Source organism: Bos indicus, chromosome 16 (assembly GCF_029378745.1).
Source record: "Bos indicus isolate NIAB-ARS_2022 breed Sahiwal x Tharparkar chromosome 16, NIAB-ARS_B.indTharparkar_mat_pri_1.0, whole genome shotgun sequence".
NCBI lineage: Eukaryota > Metazoa > Chordata > Mammalia > Artiodactyla > Bovidae > Bos > Bos indicus.
Window position 1 is genome coordinate 50,324,327 of NC_091775.1, and position 16,467 is coordinate 50,340,793.

The 16,467-nt window shown below is 61.5% G+C and overlaps 1 protein-coding gene across 4 annotated transcripts in view; it reads left to right on the forward strand.

Annotated features, from left to right (window-relative positions):
• MEGF6 (multiple EGF like domains 6) overlaps positions 1 to 16,467 on the forward strand; it is a 101,760-nt gene that overhangs the window by 19,238 nt on the left and 66,055 nt on the right. For all 4 annotated transcript variants that reach the window (XM_070768343.1, XM_070768341.1, XM_070768342.1 and 1 more), the window contains exon 4: positions 1,049 to 1,153. In XM_070768343.1, the coding sequence (XP_070624444.1) occupies positions 1,049 to 1,153 (105 nt within the window). The remainder of the gene's footprint in view (positions 1 to 1,048; positions 1,154 to 16,467) is intronic.

Sequence of the window (16,467 nt, forward strand, 5' to 3'; positions counted from 1 at the left end):
TACTCACCCAGCAAGCACCCCAATGTCTTTGGACTCAGGGCCTGGCTGTTGGGGTTGTGGGGATGGGAGCAGAGCCCACCTGCCCTGGCCTTGCCCTCTCCTGTGTGGATGTGGGCCGGGGGTGGCTGCAGAGACAAGAAAACTCATGCTGAAGCCCCTGGAAGCACCCGGTCCAGCATGGGGTGGGGTCCTTTCTGTGATGGGGCTGGGACTGGACCTGGCCTTCCATCCAGGGCCCCTGCCTCTTGGGCCAGCCGCTGCCTCCTCCATGCAGTGGCCTGGCACTGGAGGGGGCGGCTCAGTAACCCTAGGCTACCCCCAGGCAGTGGGTTTAGGTGTAAACACAGCTGCCCCCAGGGTGACCGGTTGGGTCCAGCTGGGGCTTGGGTGTGGGGAGAGGGTCTGGGAGCAGGGAGTCTCCTCTGGAGAACGCAGGGGAGGCCGGCTGCTCTCAGCCCTGACCTTTTGTCTGGACCCTCTCTTCTTGCTCTCCCAAGGCCTGGGCCAGCATTGCCCCTCCTCCGGGGTGGGACCAGTCTGGGCATTTCCACCAATGAGATTTTGCAGGGAGGGGGCCTCAGCCAATCTCTCAGCCTCCTTCAACTGTGGGCTGCTCTCTCTGAGCCCCTCACTACCCACCCTCCTCCCACGACCCCCTCCCCCTTGGCCTCCCCCAGAAAGTGCCCTGGAACTCCATGTCCCACTGAAGTGAGTGGGGTTATTTTTGCTTCACCCAGAGGGGCTTCACTGAACCCAGACCTGGTGGGGATGGCTCAAGCCCTGGTGGAGGGGGAGCGGTGTGTGACCCAGGACAGCAGAGCGGGGCCAGTGACCTGCCTGGCTGTGGGACCCTTCCCCAGGGCCCCCACATGGTTCCAGGGCTGGAGTGGGAGTGTGGGGATCTGTCCTGTCTGTCCAGAGTCTGGGTCCTGTCCAGGCCTGAGGCCTCACCTTGTGGGGAGACTTAGGGACCTTGTGTCCTGGCAGTGGCCTGGGGGAGCCTCCACGCCCCTGCCCCTCCTCACACGCCTTCTCCCTCCCTCCACAGCCGTGTGCAGCTCCGGCCTCTGCTTTAACGGCGGCCACTGCGTGTCCGGCTCAGCCCAGCCGTGCCGCTGTCCCTCTGGCTTCCAGGGTCCTCGCTGTCAGCATGGTGAGTGGTGCGCCCTCCAGGTACTCCATGCCGGGGAGTCTCTGATGGTTGGGGGTGGGGGTCTCCGGTGCCCTGACCCCACTCCCTGCAGTCCCCTGAGGGTGTTGGGAGGAGGGGCAATGCTGCAACCCCCTTTCTCATGGATGCCTCTGCACCATCGTCAGAGTCCACCACATCCAATAACCCCCTCTGTGGATGGGGACAGTGGGCATGGAGACAAACAGGCATGAACCAGGTCCCTGGGTCAGCTGGGAAGCGGCTCGTCCCAGGGGCCCCTGAGCTGTACCCTTACCTGCCAGGGGCTCTCGTGTCCTTCGTGTCAGAAGTTGGGGGACATGGGGCCCTACCCTCACGCCTGCAGACTGGATCCTGACCTGCTGACGATCCATCCCCCGGCAGTGTCCTGTGGGGACATTGTGGGTGTGGATGAGCTTAAAAGCAGGTGCTGGGGCGAGGGGCAAGGGCAATAGAAACTTTATAAAGAAATACAGATAAGTACATGAAAAGTCGTCCAAAGAACCTGCAGACCTCCTCCTAATTTCTTGGCGTGAATCTCCCTGGTGGTCTTCTGCTTTGTTTGAGTTACTTACCCGACCGTGTAGCTCGCGGGTCCTGCTGGAACAGGGCACGGAGCTGCGGCCGCCGTCGAAACACTTGAGATGATTTCCGCTGCTTTGAACTTGCTTCTGCTGAGCAGCTGGGGGCCTCTTCCCCATAGACGCTGGGGCGTACATCCTGTGCGTGCTTTAAGGCTCTGGATGCCAGCAGGCAACCGGAGGGAAACCAGGAAATCGTGGGGGACTGGGGCCCCCCTTTGTAGGGGGACCCCCGTGCTCTTGCTGTTCCCTGTGCATTCACATGCGTGTGCCCCCAAAGCGGGGCTGAAAGCAGGGGTCCTGGGGAGGTGCTGGTTGGTTCTGAGCCTGGCACTGGTGCCCGGGGTGCTGGCATCATTGGAAAGAGTCGGCAGGCTCTGACTGCTCATTGAATGCCCTCTGTGAGGCGGAAGGTCCTGCTTCCTGGGCTCTGGGTGCTGGACTGCTGCTGTCCGGCCATGGTGTGAGGACCACTGTCTCCCTTCCAGGCGCTGGGGTCCCAGCTGCGTACCCTGGACCATCAGGGCTCCAGGTCTCAGTCAGGCCTCCATGTGGATTTAGAGCCTAAGCACCTCTGTGGGCTGGACAGAGGTGACTCCACCCCACACCAGTGCAGGCTGGGGTCCAGGCTGGGGTGCAGGGGCCTAGCTGCCATGCGTCACCTCTTCTCAGGGTCTTTCTGATAGCCGCGGGTGGGTGTGAAGATGCTGGGTTGTGTGCTCAGGGCGAGAGGGACATCCGGCCTCGAGCTGCTGTGGGGTGGTCCCTGGGACTGGGCTGTGCCTTGACAGTCAGCAGCCCCACGGTCCCTGCTGCCCAGGGAGGGCGGTGAGGAGGTAACTGTGCAGTGTGGCCTGTCCTTGGCCTCGTCCTCAGGAAGCAGCCAGGACCCCTGCCCCCTGCCCTCGGGCCAGGCTTTCTCTAGGCCCCTCCCCTTCCGCCATGCTTTCTGGGGCCACTAGTCCTCCCACCACTCCTGCCCTGACGCTCTTTCCGACGCCCAGCCCTAAACATCACTGACAGGTGCTCCTTTTGTCCTGAGCAGCACCGCCTTCCTGTGAGACCTGACACTCGGCCTCCTGGGTACCAGAGGGTGCATGGCTTGCAGGGGTGAGGTGGGTGTGGGGCTCGTCATCCAGCAGGTGCTCTGCAGCCAGCCGGGGGCCCCCTAGGGCAGTACCAGCTCCTGGACTCGGAGACCCACACTCAGTGCTCCTGGTGGGGAGGGGCCCGTGATCACAGGCTCACACACTCCCTGGTCTCTTGGAGTCTGGGCTCCAGGCTTGGCTTTGCCTCCAGAGCAGCCGTGCTCCTGTGGTCACTTACGGGTGGCCTCTCGGGGTGGGGGCACCTTCCTTTCCCTTCCCACACTCTGCCTGCGTCACTCCCTTGAGCCCTAGCCTCGTCTGCTTCGTGGAAGAGGAATCTGGTGTTAGGGAGGTCTGGCTGCTGCTGGCCGCTCAGCAGAGCTGGGGCTGGGGCCTGGTCCAGCCCAGTGAGCACCTTGAACCTTCCAGCCATGCCATCTCTGGTCACGGTGCTGGCCCTTGGTGGGGGCAGAGTCTTGTTGACATCTGATTGGGAGGAGAGGGCCGGATCCCCAGGTCCCCTCCCTGCTCACCTCCCAGGCTGGAGCGTCTGCATGGGGAGAGGTGAGGGGGCTGGCCTGTGACAGCCCGTGGCCCTCCAGGGTCGGGGGCCTTCCTGGGAGAATGGCCAGTTGTAGTAACAAAGCTGTAGGGTGGCCCCTAGGCCTCCTCTTAGGATACCATCTCCTGGAAGAAATGTCTGGTGTGCAGAGCAGGGATGAGGTCTGGTGTGCAGACCTGGTGTTCAGGGTTTGGTGTACAGGGCTGAGTGTGCAGGGCTGGGTGGGCAGAGCTGGTGTGCAGGACTGGGTTGGCTGTACAGAGCTGGTGTGCAGGGTTGGTGCGCAGAGCTGTGTGTGCAAAACTGGGTTGGGTATACAGGGCTGGTGTGCAGACCTGGTGCAGGGTGGGTGTGCAGAGCTGGGTGTGTAGGACTGGGCTGGGTGTACAGGGCTGGAGTGCAGGGCTGGGTGGGCAGAGCTGGTGTGCAGGGCTGGGTGGGCAGAGCTGGGTGTGCAGGACTGGGCTGGGTGTGCAGGACTGGTGTGCAGGGCTTTTGAGCAGGGTTGGTGTGCAGGGCTGGGTGTGTGCAGACCTGCTGTGAGGCCTGTGCCCCTGCAGGGCCGCTCCGTCCCCTTCCGGTCCATCCATGCTGGGTTTGGAGCCGGCAGACCTGAGACCTGGCACTGTTGGGCATGTTACTCACCGCCCCCCCAAATATAATTGATTCCAGTTTCAAAAATAAAAGCCACATTTTTTTCTGGTTTCCCAAATACTTTCATTTGAACAAAAGAGTAGGGGAGGGAGAAAGGAACTCTGCTGATGGTGGGGAGGAGGGGGAGAGGAAGAGCCCTTCCCCCGCCTGGTACCCCTCCCCTCACCTTGGGCCTGCCTGCTCACCTCTGCCTGCCGCCCCCTCCCTTCCCTGGAAGACTTTCTGCAGGAGCCTCAGGAGCACAAAGGGAGCCTGTGCTGGCGGGGCCTGGAGCTGGGGGTGGAGGCTGGGGCAGCACAGGCCCCTGGTGCAGTCTGGCCAAGGGCGGCTGTCTGTCCAGGCTGGGCATTTCATCATCCTGATGTGCCTGTGGGCCTCAGGGTAACGCGCCAGCCTCCAGCTCCCCTCTCTGTTTGGTGGCGATGGAACAGGGGGGTGTTTGTGCAGGTCCCAGGCATCAGTGCAGGGGAGGGGCAGAGTGCCCTGGCAGGGTGGTGGTGACCTTTTCTCCCCAGAGGTCTGGCCATTGAGGGACCTAAGGGATGATGGGGGTGGGGATAGGATGGTGATGGTCCCTTGTCCTGGGGTCCCTGCACATCGGATGCCTGAGCCTCTGTGGGCGAGTGGTGCCCATGTGGCCTCTCTTTTGGGATAGCCTGAGGTCAGGACACCCCCCGGGACCACTGGCTTCCTTGCCCTGAGGACCGGCATCTTCAGGTACCCCAACCCTAAGTGGGCTCCAATGATCCTATTATAGCATCTGTTCCATCAGCCAGACTAGGAACAGTTTCCACCCTCTGAAAATACAGCTTTGTCCTCCCTCTGCACCCAGAGTACAGCTGGGTGCGGCTTGGAGTGAGTGAAGGCAAAGGCCTCTCCCACCCATCCCCCAGATCTGCTGGGGACGATCTTGTCATAGCCAACTGGCCTTGACTCTTTCAGGAAAAACAGGCAAACAGACCACACTTTGGAACGTTGCTCGGTCACTAAGTTGTGTCCGACTCTTTGCGACCCCCTGGACTGTAGCAGGCCAGATTCCTCTGTCCTTCACTATCTCCTAGAGCTTGCTCAAATTCATGTTCATTAAGTCAGCGATGGCATCCAACCATCTCGTCCTCTTTCATCCCCTTCTCCTCCTGCCTTCAATCTTTCCCAGCATCAGGGTCTTTTCCAACGAGTCAGCTCTTCGAATCAGGTGGCTAAAATATTGGAGTTTCAGCTTCAGCATCAGTCCTTCCAATGAATATTCAGGACTGATTTCCTTTAGGATGGACTGGCTTCATCTCCTTGTTGTCCAAGGGACTCTAAAGAGTCTTCAGATTTGAATGCATCAATTCTTCTGCTCTTGACCTTCTTTATGGTCCAGGTCTCACATCTGTACATGACTACAGGAGAAACCATAGCTTTGACTAGACGGAGCTTTGTCTGCAAAGTGATGTCTCTGCTTTTTAATGCACTGTCTAGGTTTGTCTTAATTTATCTTTATCTAGTATCATAAATCGGAGAAGGCAATGGCACCCCACTCCAGTACTCTTGCCTAGAGAATCCCATGGATGGAGGAGCCTGGTAGGCTGCAGTCCATGGGGTCGCTAAGAGTCGGACATGACTGATCGACTTCCCTTTCACTTTCATGCATTGGAGAAGGAAATGGCAACCCACTCCAGTGTTCTTGCCTGGAGAATCCCAGGGACAGGGGAGCCTGGTGGGCTTCCGTCTATGAGGTCGAGCAGAGTCAGACACAACTGAATCGACTTAGCAGCAGCAGCAGTATCATAAATGGAGAAGGCAATGGCACCCCACTTCAGTACTCTTGCCTGGAAAATCCCATGGATGGAGGAGCCTGGTGGGCTGCAGTCCATGGGGTTGCTAAGAGTCGGACACGACTGAGCGACTTCACTTTCATTTTTCACTTTCATGCATTGGAGAAGGAAATGGCAACCCACTCCAGTGTTCTTGCCTGCAGAATCCCAGGGACGGGGGAGCCTGGTTAGGTCTATGGGGTCGCACAGAGTCGGACACGACTGAAGCAACTTAGCAGCAGCAGCAGTATCATAAATAGCCGCTGGTCATTTCTTGTGACCTGGTCTCTACTGACCTCAGAGAAGGAGAGCGGACTCTGAGGTCCAAGACCTGGGTAACCTCTAGGTACTTCTTAGTTCAAGAAGCTTAGGTCCTGGTCCCTCTGGGCCTCCGTTTCCTCACCTGTCAAATGGTCAGATTGGGTCTGTCTCACAGGCAGCTCTAGGACTTGCTCCTGGGTCCACGGAGCTCTCAGGGCACCAGTGCTAACGTGCAGCAGGATGAGTGGTCTGGAGGGCTTCCTGAAGGAGGGGGGCCTGTGGGTTAGGCTTGGAGGTGCAGGTGGACCTGGTGGCCTTTCCAGGTGGGAGCAAGGCAGGGGCAGAGGAGCAGAGTGGAAGGAGGTAGTCGGTTTGGCCTGGAGGAACTGGTGGGGACAGACGGCGGAGAAGGTTCAGCCTGGAATCAGAGACTTAGGGTTCCCCTCTGAGCTGTCTGGAATAACCTGGAACCTGGGGAGGGGCAGCCCTGGGGACCTAGGCTGGCCTGCCCCTCCCCCCACCCACTCTCTGCAGGGAGAGGTGTCCGTGGTCCTGCCTGGAGCCTCAGGCCCAGGCCTCCTTCTTTGAAGGAAGGAGCCCGATCCCCACAGGAGCAGGGAGTGGGCGGGTGGGGTCCTAGGAGTGGCCCTAAGTGGCTTTGGGTTCTTGAGGGGGAGGCCCTGGTCTCTGCCAGGAGGCCTTGGGAGCAGGCGGCTCCCCCTGAGGGCATGAGGGTGAGAGGCAGGCCCACGGGTCTTGAGCTCCTGGCCTTGGCTCAAGGATGACTTTGTTTCTAAACTGGGATAATTGATGAATGGAGAGGAAGCCGCCCCCGGGCTGCCTTCAGTGGTGCCCACTGTATCCGAGGGTGGGAGACTGACCCCTGGCTCGAGGTCCAGACACCGCCAAGGGCTGCTCTTGGCCACTGGCCGGGACCAGGCCTGGGACCTGGCTCTCCTCTGCCTGACGGGTGTGCAGAGCTGCCACCTCCCCCAGGCCCCTTGCCCTGCTCTGCCCTCCCCTTGCCCCCACCGTGGTGGGCACTGTGGCCTTTGGCTCTCACACACGCCCGATTTAGCTACACTGAACCCCTCCTTTGAGGACAGTTCCCGAAATCTCCAGGGAGATTTTTCCACTCCCTGCGGGAGCTGGCGCTGGGCGTCTGCTGGTGGCCATTGGGATGAATGGAGGGGTGGGTGGCTGTGGCCGTGCCCTCTGGCCCTGCTGGCCTGACCATCAGCTGGGACAGGTGTGGTTGCTGCCCTGTACTCGGGGGTCCGTGTCTCTGCAGGGCAGCGGGTCTACATACCGCCTGCTCCAGGACAGTCCGGGGACCCCCACAGGCAGACTCCTAACTCCTTTCAAAGCATCTGACTCTGGGAAGGGGCTTCGTGTTCGCTCCGCGAATCCTTTAATTACCAGGTTCGTCCCCTGCCCACCCCCAACCACCCACAAAGGCGCCTCTGTCTTTCCGATGACTGTTCTCCAGGCCTGCTCTGCACACAGTGGGGCTGTGGGCCTCTCCCAGGGCTGGCCTCTGAGACGCGGTGGTCTTCTAATGATGTAATTACAGCAGGATCCACCAAGAGGCAGGCCTTCTGGGGCCCCGGGGGCCTGTGAGCTCGCCCCCTACCCGCCCCATGCCTTCCCCCTGGGTGTTTGGTAAGTGGATGGCACAACTGCCCCTGCCCACGCAGGACCTACCATCTGGGCAGGATGGAGGCTGGGTCTGCAGAGAAAGACAAGGCCTCCCAGCCTTGCTTGCCCAGGGCTGCCCCAGGCTGGAGCCCCGCCCATCCTCCTGGGTGGGCTCCTGAAAGGACCGTGGGAACCTGCCCTCTGGCTTTCCCTGGCCTCGGCCACAGAGCTTGTCCGTGCCCCTGGGAACTGTCCCAGACCCTCCCAGTGAAATGCCTTCTGGGCTGCAGGGGCCTTCCTGGGCGTTCCCTGGTGGGCTGGGGGCTTGTCCCATTTTACAGATGAGACCACTGAGCCCTGGCAGTTCCTGAGTTGCCAGGGTCAGTGATATGCTCAGGGTGGGCAGACAGTTTCTCAGTCCCAGCAGGGCAGGGTGGGTTGCGGGTGGAGGTCCTGCTGGGGTGAGGGAGCCTGGGGAGTTTGTGGGGCATCTATGCAGCCTGCGTGCCCATTGTGGGTCCCCTGACTGCTGCTGCCTTGGGACTGACAAGAATTGGGGTGCAGGAGCCCTGGGTGTGTTGGGGCTGAGGGGCCGTGCCTGGGCTTCTGGCTGACCTTTTCTGGTAGTCTGCTGGGCTGGTAAAGCCAGGCAGCTGCCCACTTGCCAAGGGGCTGCGGTGCCCAATTTTCTAGCCACTGGCTGGCTGCGGTGGGTGGCTTGGCACTTTCTATTCTGGACACAGGAATGGCTTGGCCATGCCGTGTGGGCAGGGGTGGGGGCCCAGAGACCCCTCTCTGCTCAGACGCCGCTTGCTGGTCCTCCTGCACCCACACTGGCTCAGGCTTTCTCTGCAAGGGAGGGGAGCAGAGGAGCCCAGCTGAGGAGCAGGAGCTCGATTAGACCAGGGCCTGCCCCCACCTCCCCCGCTGAGGCCTCATGGCCCTGTGTGCTGGGCTGGGTGGGGACATCCATGCCAGGAGGGGCTGAAGGCTGGGCATCAGGGGCAGCGTGCATCTGTGGTGGGGCACAGGGGCAGTGGAGGGGGCTGGAGGGGCCCCAGGAGGGGAGTGTGGTGTATGGGGGTCCCTTTGCTTGGGGGTTCTTGGCCTGGGCACTAGGGAGAGGCTCTCACAGGCAGGCCATGGGTCACTGCTCTCCGAGAATCGTGTGTGGAAGGGAACTCACGCATGAAGCCTGAGCCCACCTTCCAGCCCCGTGTGGACACACCATCCTGCTCTGGCTGAAGGGGCGCCTTCCGAGGACCCCCTGGGGTATCCAGGACCATGGTCCATGCCCCCTACTGTGTCAGGCCCCCTTCTCATTACCCCAGAAGCCTTCTCCTCCCCCCACAGTGGGAGCTTCTGTGGTTGGCACTCACTGCTCACCCTGGAGCCCTGGCACTTTAAATAAGTCAATAAAATGTAGCAGCTGCAGAGCAGAGCTGTTAGTCTCAATTCCTGGAGAATTCCTGTCTGGGGCCATCCGGTGCTCAGGAGCCTGTTTTGGGGCTGGTGCTGCCTCCCCCAGCAGTTGGACCCCTCGGCTCGGGTGACCACACTCCTGTCCCCCAGTCCGACGGTGCCGAGATTTCGTGCAGGGGCCTCTGAGGCAGCGGGCCCTGGAGAGCCGAGAGCTCCCGATGCTTGCTGGGCTCCTGGACGGACGTCTCATCCCTGTGTCCACTCTTCCTGCGGTGCCCGCCTGCCGAGCGCTGGCCGCCAGGGTTGTAGTTGTTGTCGTTCAGTTGCTAATTTGTGTCTGACTCTTTGTGACCCCATGGACTGCAGCACACCAGGCTCCCCTGTCCTTCACTGTCTCCCTGAGTTTGCTCAAATTCATGTCCATTGAGTCCTGTGGTGCAAAGTCCAGGAAAGACCCCGACTGCCCACTTCCAGGATTCCTGGGGCCGTGCCTGCCTCCGTGTCCTGGCAGGATAATTAATGAGGGGTCTGTGAGCGCAGGAGCTGGCATCCTGGAATCTGGCTCGGGTTCTGGCAGCCCCCCGCATTCCAGAGCAGGGCCTGGCCTCTGAGCCCTGGTCGGACTGAGGCCTGGGCAGCATCGCACGGAGCCTGGCCAGCTGATTACGGGCAGTAACCGCAGGAGGAGGAGGTGGCGGCCAAGGGCGCTGACAGCCTGCTAGACTGGTCTCCAGCCGCGGCTGGTGCGGAGGAGCTGCTGTCCAGGTCGATCTCCCAGCCAACATCTGCTGTGCTGGGAACCAGGAGCGGCGGAGGGAGGCGTCACCCACCATTCAGGGTCAGGGCGAGGTTAGCCATCCGCGGAGGCTAGCCCGCCCTGGAATCAGGGGTCTCCGCACCGAGGAGGTCTCACCCCCACCGAGCCCCAGGCTGCTGCCTGTCCTGCTGCTGTTGAGGTCCCACAGGACCACGAGGCCAGAAGTGGGCACCAGCCGTTCCTGGAGCAGGATGTGGGACAGGTGGCCCACACGCCCATGCACAGCTGTGATCGCCCCAACCCTGACTGGGGACCCTCCCCCCTCCCCAGGAAACCACAGTGCATGATGGCGTGTGCAGACCACAGTATGTGAACCTGGAGGTGAGGAGACCCGGACAGTTCGGTCCCACACGTCATTTCGGAATGCTCTCAGACAGCATGAACTGGGCTTGCCAATGTCCTGGCTGTGCCTTTGTCATCCGTGGGCTCCTGTCCAAAGGGCTGGCAGTGCCCTTCCTGCTCAGGGAAAGGGAGGGCGTGTTGGCAGCACACTCGGTCAGGACCACCGGACTGTTCACCGGGAAAAGCTGAGCTCCTCTCCGGCCAGCACGTCCCCGACGGCGGCCATCCCACACAAAGGGTGCGGCCACACGGCCCCTGGACGTTTGCGCTCCAGCTGCGTCCAGGGAGGAGGGTGGGGCAGATGGCATTGTCAGTGCTGGCAGGGCCTCAGGGGCCCGCCTGTGTCCCATGGGACTCTCGAATCCCCTGGGCCTTTCTGCCATTCCTGGGGACTGGCTCCAGTGCCTGGACTTTGGGTCTGCCTGCCTGGAGGTCAGGACAGCAGGTCTGGGAGCTCAGGCCTCCCTCGGGGCTCCCTCTGGGTGTCACTGGTTACTGCGTTTGTTGAGGGGCCGTAGGGGAGGTTCAGCATCAGAACCCCAGCTCCCAGTCCCAGCTGTCTGCTCCCCCCGGCACTCCCGCGTGGCCCCTTCTTCCTGGTCCCTCCCGTGGGGCATGCTCACCCCCCGAGGACGGTGAGGACGACCTCACCTTACAGCCTTAGTGCCTGCTCCCACACCTCTGGATCAGCCCCTCCCTTGGGCCGTCCTCCAGGCTGAGGGCAGGCAGGCTGGACACGAGGGCAGGCCAGCTCTGGGCTGGATTCAGGACTGACCTCCACCTCGCAGGGTGATTGAGCTGCTCTCCCTGTGGCTGGGCCTCTCTGGGTGCCCCCCGGGAGCTGAGGGACCACGGGCGGGTGGAGGTGCCTGTGGAAGAGGTGGCACCGATGAGGCTGCCGGTGCCCAGTGCAGGCCTCCAGCCCGTACCAGGGCCTTCCTCCTGCACCCCAGCTGGGAGGGTGGCTGGGCATTCAGGGCTCACCCTGCCTGACCCCAGGGTGGGGGAACTGTGTGCATGGTCGTCACCCTCTAGACACCATGAGAGCTCCAGGACTGGGTGCCCAGGTGCATGTAGCTCCGTGGGTGCTCACACTTTCTCAGCTAAACTCCAACCCGGGGAGGGAGGTTCAGGATGGGGAACACATGTACACCCGTGGTGGATGCATGTTGATGTATGGCAAAACCAATACAATATTGTAAAGTAAATAATAATAATAATTAAAAAAATAAACTCCAACCCAACTAGCTCCCTACCCCAGCCAGAGCTGGTCTGCCCTCGTGTCCCACTCTGCTAGTAGGGTTTCCAAGGGCCCACCCTCCTGCCCCGTCTTGCCTCTGAGAGACTTGGCTCAGGCTGAGCCGGGCGGCCTGCTTGTTGCCTGGCTGAGCTGCAGAGGGGGCAGGTGTGGATGCAGCAGGGTTGCAGACTGTGCTGGCTGCTCTGCTCACAGCCCCCCGGCCCTCCTGCCTCCAGGAGCACATACCATGTTGGCTGAGCGTCTGGGTTCCCACGGGAGAGGGAAGGTGTCGGGGCTTCTGGCTCTTTCTGTGGCTCATGGTGGGGACGCCCCACCCCAACTCACCAGCCCCAGGATGTACTTATTGGATTCACAGACACAGAGCCGTCAGGAAGAGCCCCGAGTGCCTGGGCCTTCAGGTTGGAGGACCTGAACTTGGGCCCCAGTCTGTCACATCCCAGTCTTCCTGGTGGGCTGTGGGACGGTGTGTCTGGCTCAGGCAGCCAGCAGGGTACAGAGCCTGAGTGGTGGGGTGAGTGGTCTTCACTGTGTCTCTCTGTCCCCGTGGGTGCGATGACGTCTCTAGGGACTAGGAGGGCCATCCTGGGAGGCCTGGGAAATGCTGGCCATCATGTGGTTAAGCACCTGCTGTGACACCTGGAAAGCAGGGGGGTTCATTCCTACACAATGTGGCCAGATGGGGAGCCTCTGGGCTCTGGCTTGGAGGGTCCTAGGTGGTGTGTCCTGTGACCTGGGAGCCTGGGACTGCTGGAGTGCCTGGAGGCTGGCCCTCCCTTGGCCCCAGAGGTCACAGACACGCCCGCTCCCCTGGCCCCAGAGGTCACACACTTGCCTGCTCCCCTGTTGCCCAGGCCCTGGAGGTCACAGACACATGTGCTCCTGGTGAGGGTGGACAAAGGCAGGCGGATGGCATTGGGGTGGGGGCCGAATGTCCTCAGGAGTGGCATGGGTGCCCACTGCTCCTCATCTCAGACCCCCAGTCAGGTGGGGATGAGGGGAGTGTCGGAAAGGCTGCACCTCACAGACAAAGTCATCCCACCTGGCTCCCAGCAGCAGGTGTGGAGGGGCCTAACTTGTGCCATTTCCAAGGCCAGGGCTCCGGAAATGGAGCAGAGAGCTGGGCCCCATGCCTTAGACAGCTGCCTTGCATGACTCCTGAGCAGGGCACTTCCCCAGGGGGTGGGGACTTGATTTCCCCTGATGCTGTGGGGTGCTACTTCTTCCGGGTGGCTGCTCCAGCCTGAGAGCCTAGGCCCCAGGTCAGAAGTGGCCAATGGATGCTGCCCAGTCCAAGCCCCTCCTTTTACAAACTAAATGTTGCACAGAGAGGGGGCACATCTGCCCAGGGGCCCTCTCTGTGTGTGCTCATGGAGGGCAGGTGGTCCCTGCTGGGCCCTCTGCACTATTTGGATGGATGGATGGATCCATCCAGTGGACGGATGATGGATGGATGGATGGGTGGATGACTAACATGGGGATCTGTGGCTAGGTCCACTGCATACCTGCCGACACCTTGTTCTCTTCCTCTGGACCCACTGGGGTGGGCAACTGGAAAGTGATGGAGGACCCAAGGTGGGTGGGTGAGATCAGACTCTGGCCAGGAAGATGCCACCCGTGTGCCAAGGGGCACATGCCCAGTGGGATGAGAGGGTGGGCAGCTGGCCCTGTGCGCTGAGCGGTGTCCACCTGGGCTTCACCCCGTGCGAGGCAGGTGTCGTGCACAGGGGCCAGGCCTTGCATTCCTGACCTTTCTCTGTTAGGCACTGGCCTTGGCCCCCAGCTGGTGCCGGCTTCTGAGGGTGGTCCTGGCTCTTGGAGCCCCTAGAGGAGTTGGGGGGAATCCCAGGGACTGGCTGGGAATGTGGGCACCCAAGCACACAGGGCCTCTTCTCCCCCCACTGTGGACCCCCAGACTCTCAACCCGGGGCTGCCAGCTGCCCCCAGGGACTCTCAGCCCTGCCTGCCCTCCCAAGGCCTCCGTGGCTACAGGTAGGCCCAGAAAGAACAGCCCAGGCGTGAGGGATCCCAGAGCCTCCTGGAAGGGCTCCTGCCCCAGCTTGGGGGTGGTGCAGGGAGGAGGGGCCCACCTGCTCTCCCCTCGGGGTGGTGCACTGGCGCCCCCTGGTGGCAGTGACATGCCAGCACAGGCGCAGGGGGCTGCCTGGAATTTGCGGTCAAAGATGAGTGCCAGCTCCTCCACTCCCTTTGCCATCCCTGCAGGGGATGCTGGTGTCACCTGTGACGGCTGCCGAGGGACACAGCTGGGAAAGAGAGGCTGAGACCTTGGCGAGGAGTCCAGGGGCATGAGTGTGGAGGGGCGGTCTGGGTGCACGGCCTGCACTCAGTCATGCACTCACTGGTTCATTCATTCATTCATCCATCCACCCCAGCAGTCATTGAACCGTCCAGGCCCCATGCCAGGGACTCAGCTGTGCAGGGGGGCCAGTGCAACCCTGGCGGCTGGGTCACTGAGGCCTGCTGGGGCATGACCGGGCGTCCCTCAGCGATCTTGCTTGCTGCACATTTGTGGTGCGTGTGCTTCCGTCAGGATGCTGAGAGCTTTGCCTCGGGACGGGGGGGCAGGCTTCCGAGTACTGAGGCTGGAAGTCAGGCAGCCATGGTGGCTCGTGCCGGGGCCAGGCTGGTGGCCAGGGTGACCCCGGTCCAGGGCAGAAAGACTGAGGAGTCAGTGCAGAGGGAGAGGAGGTCCCTGTGTGTCCAGGCGAGGAGAGGCTCCATGTGAAAGAAAGAGGGGGCTCCTGAGGTCTGGTCCAGGAGATAGGGTGGAGAGCAGCGATTTCTGAACTCGTGGAGAACAGGGTGGGAGCAGTTGGTGGGAACATGGGGCTTCTACTTAGGCCTCTGTGCCAGGAGGGGCCATCTGGCCAAGGGGTTTTGCCCCAGGTCCTGGGGAGGAGCAGGCATCTGGATGTGTGCCTGGGAGAGGCCACAGCCTTCCCTTCTCAGACGTGGAGGGCACTGCAGGGCTCGGGCTGCCAGATGCACCAGCCACTCTCCAGTCTGTGTGCCGATCTGCAGGGTGGAGGCTGGACTCGCTGGCCCGCTCGGGCCCCGTGGATTCTAACACTCAGAGCATTGGCTCACTTCTCCTCCTCGGGGCTGTCTGGAAGCTGCAGGAGGGCTCTTTGCAGAAAACAGAACTTCCGCTCAAATCCAGATCTCAGATGAAGTAATCATCACTGTTGAATGTTCCTTCGCTCAGCAAGCATTCTTCCAAATTTATTTGTTGACTTTTATCATGTGCCAGGCACAGCTGGGGGTTGGCCATGCCGTGGCTGTTGAGCCGACATGGCCTGATCTCAGGGACCTTCAGGTCACGGGGGTCAGAAATCCCACTGCCAGAGGTGTGATGGAGGCTGTGAAGGGGACGTGTAAGCTGGACCTGGCCCAGGGTCAGGGCGAGGCAGCCACCCTGCAGGAAATCCCCAAACCCTCCATGTGTCCATCTGTCTGAGCCCGTAGCTCTGGGATCTGTTGGCACCAAGTGTGGGGCTTAACACCAGGTCCTGCAGGGGACCCCTCTGGGGAGCCTTCCTGGCCAGGACCCGGAGCTCTTGGGGAGAGCGAGCGGCCCGCCGGAGAATGAGGCCCGGGAGGGGCCAGCTCCCTCCTTAGGAGCCAGCCTCCTGTCTGGACAGGGGCAGGTCTGGTTGAGGGGCTCCCAGCAGGGCAGAGGCTTGGCTGGCCAGAGGCTTAAGAGTGTCCAGGCCCTGGATTTCACACCAGGGTTTGGAGCCCAGCCTAGCGCTCTGGCCCCAGGGTGACTGGGCTTCCGCTGGGGCCCCAGCCCGGTTCCCGGCAGGGTTCTGAGCTCTGCTTCAGGAAATGATAGAGAAATGCCAGTCCCCCCCTGCCTGCCCCCACCACAGTTCTTCCTGATCTTGACTTAGAAAGAGGCAAAGAGAGGGCACTACACTCTGTCGTCCAGAGCAGAAGGTGTCCAGTGTTGGGGCCCTTCCTCCATGGTCAGGACCATGCTGTGCAGGCCACTGGGCTCGGGACTAGAGGGGCTCTGGGGGACCTCACACAAGCTCAGGAATCAGAGTTCTTGGTACAGAGAGAGAGATGCAGACACACCCAACGCGTAAACACAGGCACACACCCACATGTGCACACGCATGCACCCACTCCTGCACACACACATGCGGAGGGCACGTGCTGAGAGTGTGCCAGGCTCAGCGCACACCACCCTCCCCAGCCTCGCCCCCTGCCGTGGGGCAGCTCAGAAGCAGAGGCAGAGGCCGGCCTCCGGCTGCAGCCCCATCCCTTCCACCAGAGCATGAAACGGCCCAGGAACTCGGCCGTGGAGGGGGAGTGGAGACCTGGACATTGGGGAACCAAGGAATGTTCTTGGCTCCCTTCTGGGCCTTTTACATTTTGTCTTGTTTTCTGGGAAACAAATGGAAAAAATATCCCCGTTCCCACATTTTTGGAGGCTGATTTGTATAAACAGACCAGACCCGATAACTTTCAGAGTAAACAGAGAAACTGTCCGAAGTCGGGCCCTGGGGCCTGGGCCGAGGGCAGGGGGGTGACGGAGCCCTTCTGGTCCTGCCGGGGCTGCTCCACGTCCTTAAGGGCCTTAATGATGATAACTTCATGCCTGTGAGGGTCCTGCTCGAGCACCTTCCGCCTGACCTCCCATGATACCTGCCCCCAACCCCATCTTGGGCCTGGGGGGCTGGCTGGACCGGTGGTGGGAGTCCCCCCTTAGCCCTTGTGCCCCCTCCCTTCACTGGGTTCCCCAAAGCTCCCCAAAGCCTGAAGTTCCTTCGTCCTCCACGGAGCCAGTGGCAAGGAAGCGGTCTCCCATTCTGAAGGCCATCTCTCCTGCCGGGTGGGGTCTGCTCTGC